The sequence below is a fragment of the Phalacrocorax carbo genome, chromosome 4, assembly GCF_963921805.1.
Source record: "Phalacrocorax carbo chromosome 4, bPhaCar2.1, whole genome shotgun sequence".
Classification (NCBI taxonomy): Eukaryota; Metazoa; Chordata; class Aves; order Suliformes; family Phalacrocoracidae; genus Phalacrocorax; species Phalacrocorax carbo.
Window position 1 is genome coordinate 29,441,707 of NC_087516.1, and position 15,317 is coordinate 29,457,023.

The following is a 15,317-nucleotide window of genomic DNA, read 5'->3' on the forward strand; positions in this document are numbered from 1 at the left end:
CGGTGTTACATAAAGAGTACATGATGCATTAGCAGATAATACCACCTCTTTGTGTGAGAGCAAGGTGTTGTCTTCTGTCCTCAGTCTCAATTCTTCTTTTTCTTTCTGAAACCTGCCAAATATATGTTGCTTGTAGGAAATTAGTGACATTACCTCAGCAAATACTTTTTCGTAATTAGTAGTCAGGTCCTACAAAGATTAGAAATGAATGCATTCAGCCCCATGCAGGATTTGACCCTAAGTCTTATTGGCAGCCTCCAGTGTTTTATTCTGCTTTTTACACTCCAGGTTTATCTGTGGATGGATCGCCGCCTTCTAAGTGTGCAAATTCTTGCTCTATAACTGGCTTCAATACTTTCTCGATTTGTGTAAGTCTTTTTTTCAGTTTCTGCTGTGCAGCTTCATACTCAGCCAACAACCTGGCAAACTTTGTTTGTAATCTGTCCATTGATCTTTCCATGTAGGTGACCTTCTCTTCCAGATCTTTAGGATCACTTCCTGAATTTGCAACTTCAATGTCCAGCAACCCATCTTTCATTAGGATTTGCTTGCCTTTTTCTTCCAGCATAGCCTTTGCGTCTGGATACTCTGTTAAAGCCTCCATGAGATCATCTTTAGACAGGCAAAACAAGTCCGAGTATCCAATACTTCTAATATTGGCTGTTCTTCGATTGCCAGCTTTGCTACCTTTGATATTAAGAATGCTGATTTCTCCAAAATAGCTCCCATCACTTAGGACCACAAATTGGGTGATTCCATCATCAGCGACTACAGCCAGCTTGCCTTCTTTGATAATGTACATCTCTCGTCCAATATCTCCTTTTCTGCAAATATAATCTCCAGGACTGTATACTTGCGGCTGGAGTTTCAAAACCAGTTCAACCAACAGACCAGCTTCACAGTCTGCAAAAATCCGAACTTTTTTTAGTGTTTCCAGATGAACATTGATTGCAATCTCTGCTCTTAGTTTGTCTGGCAGGTACTTCAAGACTTCCCTTTCATCCACAGCCTTTTTATTTGTCCACAGGTAGTCAAACCACTTTATTACTCTTTTCTCCATGTCTTTACTAACATTCCGGAAGTGCATATACTGCTTGATAGCATCAATCCTTGCTTGAAACTCTGCCCTGGCAGCATTCATGTTGGAGATCATAGAGCCCACATTACCAACAATGGTAGCAAAAATCAGTACTCCAACCAAGAAGTCAATGACCACAAAGAAATACTCTGAATCTCTTACAGGAGGGGGTGTTTCACCGATAGTAGTCAGAGTCAGTGTTGACCAGTAGAGGCTGTAGACATACTTTCTAGTCAGACGGGCAAATTCAGGATCGGAGGTGTTGGGGTAGACCCATGTGTCAGCCCCAAATCCAATGGCTTTTGAGATCGAGTAGTACACACAGGCGTTCCAGTGAATAATAATCACAATGTACATGACAAGGTTAGAGATCCTGAAGATATTTGGGTAGTTTGTCCTTGTTTCTGTTCGCTGGAAGAATTCAAACATCCGAGCTACTCTGAGTAATCTGTTTATTCTTAATTCTGGGTAATTCAGTCCTAACTTAAAGTATAAGAGATCGGTTGGTATGATTGACAGAAAATCTAATTTGAATTGAAAAGATGCCTTGTATTTTTCTCGAAGCTTTTGTTCTTCTTTCACCAGAAGACCTTGCTCCAGGTAACCTAAAATCATATTGTAAATAATAAAAAATGTTATGACTTCAACCATGTTGTGTTTAATGTCAATCCAAATCTGCTTCAAAAAATACTCTGAGTGCAAGTTCCAGATGGTACATAACTTCTCTTACTTTTTAATAAGCAATTTCCTATTTCCAAATATTCAACTTAGTGCTATATGGTTTGGCTTGAGCTAAACTATACAGCTTTGAAAATTAAATATTTCTAGTTCTGACTGTTTCCCTCCACTTTTCCACTATTTGAAACACCATCACCCCCCCCACCCCACCCCAAAAAAAAACCAACCCACAAACAAAAAAAATCTGCACAGGCTATAGGAAGGGTGGTTAATGAGGAAAATGATTTGAACATGGGAATTTCAGTTCCATGTTAAGTGTGTCTGGCCAATAGCTCTGGATGTAGGATAAGATTTTAAAAGAAACAGATGCAGCTGAAGTTTATTGGATGTCTTGCTTGCACAATGGTCTTGAAAATCAAGCAAACACTTGAACCTCCTTAAATACAAAATCCAGATTTAGGTGCTAACTTTTCAGAACCCCTGATCCTCACTTGGCAGCACTGCATGTTTATTTTGTCTCGTTGAGTCAGCTGCAGGCAGAACAGCTTGTATCTAGCTTACCTCATGCCTAGCTTACCTCAGGCTTTGTGTATTCTTTGAGTAATACATCAGAGTTTCTCCTATTTTTACAGGTCACAGACTAGTCTGTCAGAGATCTATCTCAATGTCTTTTTCACTAATGCACCTCATCAAGAGTGTCTAGATTATAAAAGTAGTAGTATTCTGAATATTTTGAACCACCTGAAACAAATATATGAAGAGGAATAATTCATATCATTGAGTATACCATTAGTATATCATTACCTGTTCTTGTCCGTACAAACATGTCAACAACATAGATGACATCGGAAACATAGTCAATAATAAACCATGCCACTAGGTAGTCATGCTGAAGCTCATCAAAACAGGCTCTGAATAAGAAAAGACAAAATTAAATTACCATGAAATGAAAATCAAATACTTGCATGAAATCAGTAATAAATAACATTATTTTTAATCTATTTAGGGATATAACGATTTGCCAGAAGTTTTATATAGTCATTAAAAGAGTACATCACCTAGCAATAATCATGGTCCAGTTGTACATGACAGGCATTGTGATGCAAAACAACCAGTTGTAATACATATTTCCTGCTGGATCAATAATGAAAATATCTTTCTTCTTCCTAAGTGATAGGCAGGAAAAAGAAGGAGATTTAATGAAAGACTTAAAATACACATAATAATTTTGAGGAATGAAGCATTCCAGAAATTGTTATTGTAAAATAAGTGGTCTTTACTAAAGTTAAGCTTTCTTGCTTGAATGCATGGAGAACATGAAGCTGCTTGTTAGGTGTGACCTGGGATGCAAACTTTTGAATCTAGATTTTGCTGAGAAAAATCAGCTTGGCAGTCCCACTTCAGTTTATAGTGGCACATGTAATTTCAACCTTTTAAAATTACTTTGTTTCCTACCCAATTGACAGTCTTGTCTGATAATTGATTTGATCATCTTTCAAAAAATAAAATTATTATGTGACTACTAATGTCACATATAAGTGAGATAAATCATGCCTTTAAGTTTAGCTCTGAGAAATATGAAACATTGGCAGAGTTTACAAAAAGAAACCAAAGAACATGAAATCGTACAACACGAGTCCCTGCTGCACTGTTTTAAGTTTCTCTTCCTTGGCCACAAAGTTGTGAATTTATCAAGCAAAAGGTAAAGCAAGAACTTCTAGATGATAGAGAAGCTTACTTGCCTGTAGGCACCCTATGTGCAGAAGAGATTGCTTTACACTGGCACATCTTTTGCTGCAGGGTGTTTTCAAAAAAAAATATTGAATAATGAGAATCCAAAGGACATTTTTCTTGATTAATTTTTTCAGATCCATTCCATGCATACATATTTCTGTTGTCCACATATGAAGTTAAATCAGAACAATCTACTCTAGGGAGAAAACCAGCAGTCTGTACACTCATTCAGTAGCATATAAGCATCTTGTTTACAGGATGAATTCAGTTTTACATCAAAAGCAATTTCATTAGACTAACGTAGCAGGACCTAAATGAAAAATACTTACTCTTCTTTATTTTCTTTCTTCTTGGACTTATCTTTGGTTTTGTTTTTCTCCTTTTTTTCCTTGTTCTTTGGGTTTTCTCCATCCTTTTTTCTTTCTGACTTGCTAAGAAATAGATTTACATTTTTGGTTGTTACAGACTAATGTAAAACATATGTGGAAATAAATTAAATGTCTTTAAAATAGTAGTGTTATTACTCTTTGTCTTACCTCTTCTTTTCTTTTTTCTTTTTCTTCTCCTCTCTAAGGAAAAGAAAAATATGGTAGGCTCACGGGATGCACACAGCCATTGCTTCCACATTTATTTATTAGAGTCTTCTGAATTCAGTAAGGATAACATTATACTTAGGTGCTCAGCCTTCAAAAACTGTTTTGTGTATTGTATTCACATAGAACTACTTTTATTTTAAATTAATAGATATAATGCAAATAACTGGTATTGAGAATGATCATCATAATTGAAGTGCATGAAGTTCAAATGTATGTGCAGTCTCTTTTCAGATTGCTTGAATGACATAATTGTTTATAAAGAAGTGATGAGATATATACCATTCTTTTTCATTGCCCCTTAAACAACCGATATTGCAGTACTCTCATTTATGAAATGGCAAAAATACTTACTCATCTTTATTACTATTGTTGTTAATATTGTAGTGTGCAAACGTGCCAGGTAGATACTGTTGTCTAGGGAACAGCAAAACAACACAGTTATACGATATCTGCTGAAATACAAAAAAAATGTTTAATCTAAATTTTCACAAACTCTCACCATTTTAATAATGGACTAAGTTAGCTGAGGAAATTGAAAAAGCACAGATTTTAATCTCCTAAATATTTACAATATGCAGTATATCACAATCTTAAAAACTTGATTTATTAATAGAGGGTAAAGAAAATTAAATTATGGCAAATAACTGTTCTTAGTTAATCCCATCCAAATTATCAAGGAAAAACCCAAACTGGCACAAAATGGTAAATTTCACATACCTGTTTTCCACTTTGTTCATTGGTCCAGGTTCCTCACTGGTGTCTTGCACTACTACGCTGGGTACAGTTGTATGGGAGTGATGGGTCTCAATCACTCCTACCTTCATGGTCAAGTTTGCCTTACCTTGGGTAATTGAGGAAGACTGATTTAAAAAAGAATCAAGTCATTTCACAACTAGCAGAAATAACAAGCCATTTTTTTCCCTAAAGATGGATCCTTTATATCCTTGCTTCCCCCAAAACCAACAATAGTATTTCCAGTTTCCTGTCTCCCGTGACATTTCCACCAGACAAGAAAGGGTGCTTCAGTGTGCTGAATGACCAGACAACTGCTGCTAAAGGGAATGTTCAACACATCTTTCTCTAAGAGGAAGCATTCATTTAGGTCTTTCTCCTGAGCCTAATCACATACTTTGAAAATATTTAGACAACTGTGTTTGAAACACCTACTGCTGTTTCATTTGGTTTTGAACCAAAGGCTCATAACTTATTATATCAGACTGGATAAATCGATTCTTGCAGAGGTGACATCCTGAGAACCAGGCTAGGAAGCATCCATTGGTTGGATGTCCAAAGACATTTCAGTATGCCTGATATCTGAGAGTTATACTCTGTTGAAAGCAAAGAGTAGGTTCTGTAACTAGGAACTTAAAGGACTGATGTCATAGATCCTCCTTACTCATATAGTAAGTCAGACATAAATACCTAAATGGAAACGTTAGTGGCTGTTCATGTCTCATCTGTTTATCTCAATATTTAAAAAATTGAAAATGTTGTAGTGTACATAACTTCTGCTCTCCCTTTTCACCACTGTTCTTACAATTGTGTGAGTTACGACTCGTCATCAGTGAGACTGCCAACTCTTTGGGCACGAATTGTGTCTGTAAGTGTGATCTGCTCTTGGCAGGGCCATTTAGATAGGATTATAAAACAGATCCTATCCACTGCAGTAACAATACCCATGCACAAGCGAAATCAGAGTGTAGAGATGTCTGTAAGCCACAAACTGACAAATGAATGGCTGTAGCTCTGATAAGCGAAGTCAAATGCCAGAGACTGAATCAGTCTTAAAAAAATACTTCCATTCTGTAGTCGAGAACACTGCAAAAGAGAAGCAGAATGATACAACTGCCACATTATCGCCAGACTTACCTGGCTTTCCTTATTAGTCAATAAAACTAAAAATATTACTATAGCCATGTTTCTGGTGGTCATCAGACGTGAATGACACATGGTGCATAAAATACTACAGCAATATACAACATTCTACAAAACAAAAGATAAAGACTGAAGATTAAGATGTGTTCTTCCACAAATAGTCCTAAATGTAGTCCAACATTGCTGGTCAGTCTTTAAATGCTTAAGAGCAAGGATCAGGTCTAAGATGTCACATAAAAAGATTCTAAGTTTCTAAGGCATAGTAAACATTAGGTTAGGTCACCTGGAGCCTAAAAACTCTAACAGGGTTTCCCCTGACTTAGTCTAAGGATAAATTGTGTTTGAAAGCATGGAGATTGAAAGTATACCAGGTTGAATTAAGCAGCTTTATGTCTGCTTACAGGTGCTCTGAAAGCTCTGCTAATGCTGGCACACAAAATTCCATCCTGATTTAACCTATATCCTCCACAGAGCCACACTGGAGTCCACAGAGCTCACAAATAATGGTGCAAAATAAAGCTGTGTCGAACCACTTCCAATCACTCAGCACCAGACAGATACAAATGTATTCATCTCAAGGGAACTCATTCCTCCAGCAGAGTGGGCTCTAAACCAGTCAGTTCACATTAGGACTCCCAGTACCAGTATTTCTACATAGGCACTAAGTTTTTGTGTTTATCTTTGCACTTTAAGTCTTCGTTAGTTTCAAGAGGAAAAAAAACCCATCTTTGACTTTGTGCTATCCAGACATACTGATTTGCAGATTTACTAGAGGATAAAGGCAATGAGAAGTGTGGTAAAATAGGACATGTACAAAAATCCACACCCATGCAGAGTACGTAGCCTGGAGGTTGGAGAAAAATCTGTATCCTCTACAGTCTCCTGTTCTTCAGGTAAAGAGGATTTTCTGCGCATTTTTTGCAAATAAACCGATTCCTCTGGCTCCATTAGTGTCTATTTTAAGTGGAAGCACTGTGAGGTGCTTTGTGTTCTGCCGAAGGAGCTGTGACAGCCATGCGTAGGTCTTGCTGGGAAAAAGGAGCTGCCATTTTGGGCAGGACTGGAGATTTCATCTTACTGAGGCACTGGAAGCATTAAGTGGGCACAGAAATTGGGCATAGAGTTTTGAAATTCTTGTGTCTAAGACACAGAAATGCTCGGGTAGCATTGTGCCCAGTGCAAGTTGAACAGACACAGTGATGCTCCGGGTTTGGGGACCATGGTTACCGCGTTACAGCACCTGTGTGACAAAACCCTGACACTGGAGACAGTAGAAAATATCTCGTTAAACTCAGTGGGTCCAGGACTCACCTTAATGCATTTTCTATTATATTACAGAGGCTTTTCAAACAATATTTGAAATAGTTTTTACTAAACTGTATCACTCCATGTTTCCTATTCTGTAATCCCACATATTTTTCTTCAACTGATACATTGTCACAGATTGTTGCATGGCTTTTATCTTAGTAGTCCAATGCTCCTTTTCACATTACCATATTTAGGTAGTAAAATTGAAAGGTAATACAGATAAATGCTTGCTTTAGAGGTATTTTAGCTGTTTACCATATTGGTTTTACGGTATGATCTTTAAATGTGGCTACTATGATAAACAAATGGGTTTTCAAACATTATGACCTAAAAACTAATATTAACTACTATGCATCAAAATCTTTAGGGCTGCAAGAAAATGAAGGCAGTATTATCCTTTTACAGGATTGTAGTGAATGGAAGATAAGCTTCCATCTCTTCTGCTCTTTTATTTTACCCACTTCTCACTTTCTTACTAGCCCACTATATTCACTTCCCTAATCATTATTTTCAGAGAGAAAGTCCTTTGAGTAAGGATATCGCAGAACAGAATTTGGTGTCATATAAAGATCTACTTTTTTTCTTTACAAAAAGCAGCAAAAAAATCTTCATTAACATTAAAATCTGCAACATGTTAGAGCAAAATGTCTTTTCTAAAATGCAGAGTCCTTAGTAGTTCTGCAATAAGCAGTTTCATCAGGGTGCATGCTTACCTTGGGAATGTAATCTGCTGCTTCTAATAGCGATTTCAGTCCTTTAAATCAGCCACGTTTCCTAACCACAGAAGCAGACCCACCATGAAAAGCTAAATATAGTCAACATTTCATACATAAATCCCTTACTGATCAATTTCTCAACCAGCCAGTCCCATGTGCAGTTCTCTGAATTATTCCCAGGAAAGGACCTGGATATTAGAGGAAGATTTCCTTGACCTGTGGTGATGGATTTTGAGATTTAGAGAGAGATGAAAGTGACAGTGGCAGTCACTATTATCCCCCACTTGAGCAGAAGCTTACTAGCCCTATCAACACGCATAAGAAGAGACAAACATTGGCATGTACTTTGTGTGGAAACTAAAACCATTGTTGTAAATTACTATATATTCAGTATTGTCTTCTGGCCCATTTCCTTAATATTGCAGATGTTTTTTACTGTAGTAACAGGTCTTTACTGGAATAGATAAAACGCCATAAATGGAAACTTCCTGTTTATTTTAATGTGTTTATCATATTGCAGAACAATAGGAGATACCATTTTAAACTACCGAAAGTTCTTGGCTAATCTAACATAACTTTTACATTCCTATTTTGATGCCTTAAAAAGCCCACAAACTGTGAATATATATTTAGCAGAAAATGCCATGATGATGAAGTTTTAAGACACCAAACTAATCTTCAAGTTTATTATGGATTATGACTTTGCAAAATGGTTTGTAAAGTAGCTGCAATCCTCCTCTGTCAGAAATACACAAGGGTTAATCTGTAGAAGCCACACAATCATGAAAGCTCCCAAGAGGATCCTAGAGTACCTTGATAGAGAAGAGGCTGAGGTATTTGTATACCTCAGCCTTCTTGTTTCACTGCTGGATACCATGAGAATGAGGAAAATAAAGTTCTCAGGAGCTTGAGTGGTTGATTTTTTATTTTGGCATGTTTTACATGGCCTATTTTGGAGAAAAAAAGGCATTGCTGAGTATGAATCCAGTGAAGAAAATCTTTTAGGCAGCAAAAAGAGTGAATATTCAAATTTGAAATGGTATCTTTGTCACAACGGAGCTGTAGCTAAAGTTAATGAATTACTTTTTAACTTTGCCTCACAACAAGCAAAATCCAGGAAAGAAGTGCGACCTCTGGGATCCCAGGATTAAGACACATTTGTTTCTGTAACCAAGAGCGTGAGAAATCAATACCATTAGCATTCACATGAACCAAACTAAATCTTGCAGCCCAGATGACTGAGTGGTCATTCATAAGTGGATTGACACTTTGTAGATTTAATCACAAAACCAAAATGATGCTCAGTGTCACAGGTCTGCCTCCTGACCAGAGAAACAAATTAGACACATCTGCTGCTATAACTTTCCAATCCTAAAAACAGTCAGTCCGTTTTCGAGGAAAGGAATATGTATTTGAAATTTAAAGAATAAAAAATGTTTTCAGTAAAACAGTAATGGGCAACAAGGAAATGCGTAACATTATGCCCAGTGGAAGCCAGATACACAAACCTAGAGTAAGGTATTTAACATAGCAAATGGACAAAGAAGTGAATAATTTCTAAGTTCTGGCATATTTCACTGTTGTCTTCAAAGGGCTGAAATACAACTGCTATCCTAAAATCATAGATATGAAAGGAATCTCAGAAGGTCACTGCATCCACCTCGTACTGAATCAGAATCAGTTTTACCTCTGTCATTCTCATGGGTTTTTGCTTGGTTTGCAGTCCAAAAGATCTCAATGTTCAATGCTGAGCAGATAATTCGTGAATATGTGGTGGCACTGAGTGTCTGGGACATATGCCTTGTTGTGTGTCATACGAACATCAGACTAATTGTGAACTCCTGCATTTGGTGCATACCTTTGTCCAAAAGTTTTAAACGACCAACCAAGCCAGGTAAGTCTATGTTGTGTCTCTCAAGTCAAAACGAACTACAAAGGAGATACACCTTTTTACTCTGGTGGAAAACATTTAGGTTTCTTTTAAAATAAGCTGTCCTGCAAAGCAACTCTAACATATTTTTTCTTATCTGTTTTACCGTGGAGTTTTTCAAAGAAGTTCTCAAACAGAGGAAGACGAGTCCTACTGGGCCAGGCTAGCTCCTTGTCTGACAGTGGCCGGGAACTCACTCGCCTGCAAAGAGGTTTGCAGGACATGTTCTGGGCGAGTTCAACATAGTGGGCTCAATTCTACCCTCATTTAAAAGCCAGTTACATAGTTGTCATTGACTTCACGGACAATTACATCAGTTTTGTGTCAATGCTTTTTCACAGATATTTTTCTTGTCGTTCCGTATTCCAGTGAAGTAACCTTGACTGATGGGAGAATGACCGCACTAATGGATTATTGTTTTAGTAGGCCAACTTTAATCTATTTTTGTATCTGGCTTTGTCATCATCTGTAATTCTTCTCAATCCTATTAAAGCTACCTCTAGTTTCAGCGGCTCATAACCAAAACACCAGATACACTATATATATGTACTTATTTATAAATAAGTAGGTTTTAATGGCACAATATTGCCTTTCAGCTTACTGTGTTGTAGATGTGTACACAGATGGATGTTTGGATTGGGACCACAGTTTTGGCAGGCTTATTTTCTGCAGACACTGTTTTGTCTTTCCTAATGCTGATGCTATTTCAGCAATGAATGTCATGTCGGAAGTGCTGTAGCTGAGAAGGCTCCAGGGCTTCTGGCTTATTTAATACTCTATTGTGTAGACCGGTGTTGTGAGGAATTCAGTGTCATGAAGTACAATCAGCCCCAGTGAGGCTTGGTGACTAGAAAGCCATCAGCACAAACATTATCTCCACCAGTATGTGAATCTGTATTTTTGCTTTAGAGTTAAATGGGTGCTTGATGGAGAGGGAAGAAGTAGAAGCAATTTAAGATCTGTGTTGGCGTGTTAGATTCCCGTATGCAGATGAGGCTTGAATTGGAAAGCACTGAGCAGGCTGCAAGCCTTCTGTGGATGTGAGTGCTAACAAGCACACAGTATAACACCACATAGCACACTGAAAGACTATGTCAAAGCCTTCTACCAGCATCTTCCAGGTCCAGACCCTAGTTTTTGCATGACTACTCTGAGGAGGGATTGGCACTTCTGAAGTATCCTCAGGCAAGACGAGCACTGTGGCTGGCTGTGCCCAGCAGAGTTATCTATGGTGCCCCAAGCAGAACATACGATGAGGCTCTCCTTGTGCCACCCAGATTGAGGTGGCTTGAGATGCCTCTTCTCCTCCCAGTCTGGAACCTGCAAGGAACAGAGGGGCAGGCCCGCCAGAAAAACTGCTGAAAAAAAAAAATAGAACTTCATTCAATAATATTTGTGGGATAAAGAATAGGTGTGGTGACCCTGCAGGAGTGCCAGTAGCTCTGAACAGTCAGTTAGGATTTCTGTTTAGCAGAGTTTTATTTCAAGCTAAAATGGCATGAGGAATCTAGGCTGGTTGCACAGAATAATGATGCTAATATATTTACTCAGACAAAGGTGATTCCTTTGAGATTAATTCTATTTCAAAGAAAATCATCAGTATATGATATTGTCACTTATAAGAGTAGTAGAAAATGCACTGTAGTTAAAATAGGTTTGATATATCTAGCCTTGCTTGTCTTCCACTCAGTAGTTAAGGTGGCACTATCTGCATTTTAAGGCAACATATATAGGAGTAATCTCTCCACAACAAGTGCAGCAACCTAATCGTATTGAACTGCAATCTAGAGGCACCATTTTTTCATCTCAGTTGAAGTTAATTCCTTTACATGTTGCTCCTGCAAGTCTACACTAAATCACCAGCATTTGGGGCAGCTGAAGGTCCCATCGTCAAAGATCCACCCTGAAATCTAGCTCAGTAATTTTTGCATGGCTGCATGCCAGGACAGGTAATGAGCCTGTCTGCAGCTGCCGGATTAACCATATTGTTTGGCCCCTGTCAGGCAGCAGTGACTGCAGGCAGAGAACAGTAATGCAGAACAGAGAAGCTGGGCAATGATGACAGGACTTCAAAATGCCATAGGCAGCTTTCCTAAAAGAAAAAAAAAATGCCAATATAGATCTTGCTTCACGTCCGTCCCTGGACTAGCTGCATGGTGAACAATTTTTGTCGCTGTGGTGAAACCTGTTGTGATCATATTCAGTATTTAGGATAATACAATTAAATACTGCATAATAACACATAGAAAGAACTCTCTGTATATGTGTATGAAAAAAAAATCCTCAACAAAATTAAAGAATTTATGACAAAGCCAAGAAGCCACACACACTTTGTTCAATTAAGTCGTTCATGGTCAACACAGAGGCAAGATAGGTTTTATTAAGGCACAAAAAATGAGGTTTCCAATGACTATTTTATTTATAAATGTAAAAGTATAAATTTGGCCAGGTATTCAGTCCTTCCATTTTTATTGAAAACCAACAATTAAAGTCAGTGCTTGCTTAACAGTCACTTTCAGCAAATCTTTCATTCATTGCATAAGTAACAGAATTTTAACATAACTTCTCTCTTGCATTTTCCATACATTTAATGGAAAAAATAGTACAATAACCCAGAAAAGTATAACAGGGTTTCATATTTCTCTTTTGAAGAAATGAGAACTGCCACAAAATCGCTTTGACTGTTGGTATGTGCGTATTGTTACTTCATACACAAAGGGGCTGACCTGTGCTTAGCCGTAGCTGGGATAGCTCCACGGAAATAGGTGGAGCTGCCCTGATTTGCATTAGCTGATCATCCAGGCATCGCTCTAAATCAGTCAGAGGTGCCTTTCTGAATGGTCAGCTAGGATCTTTTTCCTCTTTATGTCAGATGATGAGATTGTATATCAAGACTCTATTTGCTTTTCCATTTGACCTTTGCGTGTCATCCAAACTAAAGAAAAATATATCAATGTTGATAAATTACTTTTATGTAGTCTCTTTCTTCCTGGCATTGTCTCAAAATTCTTTGAAACTAGTTGAGTACGCAAAGTACTATAGATCATCTGAGGTATACACACATGAAGTATAGCTGCTCCCTTCTGTAATTATATCATAAATTGCACATTCTTTACGTCTGTCCATTGACTCGGATTGTTAGCTATAAGTTTTTTGTGACTTCATATTTTTTTCGCAGAAAGAAAGAGTTTCGTAGTGTTTTCACAGTTTATTGCAGATTTAAAAACATGAAGCATGAGCTATATAAAGATTTTCAATCACGAAACAAGTAAGCGTTTCTCAGATTAAATATCCATTAATTGAAAACACTTTGATGTCATGGTGTGCTATAGGAGATGGCCTGTAAAGAGGCAGATCTGCAGAAGCATTGACTGCATTATTTCGTGGTATTGTTGCTCTGGGTACCGCACCACAGTGAAACCCTGACCAGCAGGCCAGCGAGAGCTGTGCAGGGGGAGCAGCGACCTTTGCCAGCTCACCCCCTCCGCTGCTTCGGCAGGCTCTTGCAGATGTCACCACCTCCCTTCTCTGCAGATCTGCCGACTGAGTCGCTCGCAAGATTGACACTTCATGTGCTTCAGTCAAATTGCAGGAAGCTGGAAAAATTGACACATTTTGACAGAGAGGTGTGAAGATGCAGAGTTGACAGATCTGAGGGGGCATAGAACAAAAATAGGAGCTGGGAGCAGAATGCAGACACATATCTGTCCATGTACGTGGTTTTATCCTATGGGAATGCTTATGTTGTACAAGAAGATGGAAGTTTGCTCTCAAATTTGCAGATTGTGCTGTAAAATTTTAACTGGTTTAAATAGTGTTTATAATTATCGCTCTTTTGTAGCAGTAATCTGTGTTTTAGAAACGTTAAAGCAGAGCAGAGCAGTCAAACTCTTTGTAAGGCAGCCTGCAGTCAGTGCAGGCCACCTTCCACAGAAGTTCTTACAATGTAGACGTTGTAAAGATAAAGTGAATAGGTAATTAAATGCACGAATCCAGTTGCAATGCTCCTTTCCTCCTAGCATACAGACCACTGTTTATTTTAAAAAATAAATACAGAAATAAAAAATGAGACTAAGACATTGAAACTGATCTCTTGGTTTAACCTGAGGACTGCAAAGTCAAGGATGCCTCAAGTAGGGAAAACTGAGTTATTTTGCTGAGACCGTCACCATATTGACCAGTCTGCACCAGAGCTAATAAACTTTGCAAAACCAAAGGTGATTAATTTAGGTGCTGTGCTGCAAAGCACGGTTACAATGCTGCTAGACTCAAGCCAGCGTGTCCCTGTCATGCTCTGCGGAGGTGTATTATATTCATAGCTCAGTTTGGCTCCAGTTAGGGCAGGTCTTGTGCATGCTAAACGTCCTCAGAGTATCCCAGAAGTTTGCTGGGTAACCCCTAGGTCGGCATGTAATAGCTTACTAAGCCATACATTTTGTAAATGTATTTCACTTAACCATATTAAAAACAAGAGCTTAGACTTCTACCTTGAAACTACTGACTGGGTAGTTAAGGTAATTGCTTTTGTGACTCCCTGGAGCCTGTTCAACCACAGGGAGTCATCTCAGGGTGAGTATCACCTGACGGTGGCCTTGTTCTGGCCGGGGGGATCCCCCCACCTGCCTGCAGAGACAGATCAAGGCAGCCCATCACACGCTTAGGTGGTTGCACATTAAAACTGCTCAGCTCTTCACCCAGGCATGAAGGGGAGGAAAATGAAATCTATAGCAGTTTCCAGTAGATCCAAATACTGCCCAGGTACCCCGGGAGCGAGCTCTTCCCTTTGGATTCAGTGTTCAGGTGGGCTCGCCTAAGTCCCCGGGTGAGAACTGGGACTCTGTAACGATCTCTAGAAAATAAAACCCGTCCGGGGTCACTCCTGGAGTCCTGCGTGTCAGGATGCCGCCTCCGCCTCCGGCTGCCGGCCCGGGGGCCCCGGGGCGGGCGAGCGGGGCGCACCCAGGTGCTCCGAGCCGCGCCCGGACGGGCGGAGCCGCCGCCGCCGCGCCCGCGGAGGGGTCGCCCCGCAGCCATGGGGCACCGAGAGGCGCTGCCCGCCCCCCCGCCGTGCCGCACGGGTCAGTGCCTGCGCGGGGCTGCGCGGAGGGGGAGGCGCGGGGCTGCGCGGGGCTGCGCGGGGCTGCGCGGAGGGGGAGGCGCGGGGCTGCGCGGAGGGGGAGGCGCGGGGCTGCGCGGAGGGGGAGGCGCGGGGCTGCGCGGGGCTGCGCGGAGGGGGCTGCGCGGGGCTGCGCGGAGGGGGCTGCGCGGGGTTGCGCGGAGGGGGGCGCGGCTGGGCGGTGTGTGCGCGGGGCTCGGAGCGCCGCTGCTGGAGGCCCCCGCGCTGCCCCTGCGCCCACCCCGCAGCAGCGGTTGTCGTGACTCCCGGATACGTAAGACTCTGC

General features: G+C 40.0%; 1 protein-coding gene across 1 annotated transcript; it reads right to left on the reverse strand.

Moving 5' to 3' along the window:
• Nucleotides 1–277: 277 nt before the first annotated feature.
• On the reverse strand, nucleotides 278–4,910 carry CNGA1 (cyclic nucleotide gated channel subunit alpha 1). Its single transcript, XM_009512270.2, is given in 7 exon segments — nucleotides 278–1,683; nucleotides 2,561–2,667; nucleotides 2,815–2,922; nucleotides 3,820–3,921; nucleotides 4,027–4,052; nucleotides 4,434–4,504; nucleotides 4,799–4,910. Coding segments are annotated over 7 exon segments (1,932 nt in total).
• Nucleotides 4,911–15,317: the final 10,407 nt, after the last annotated feature.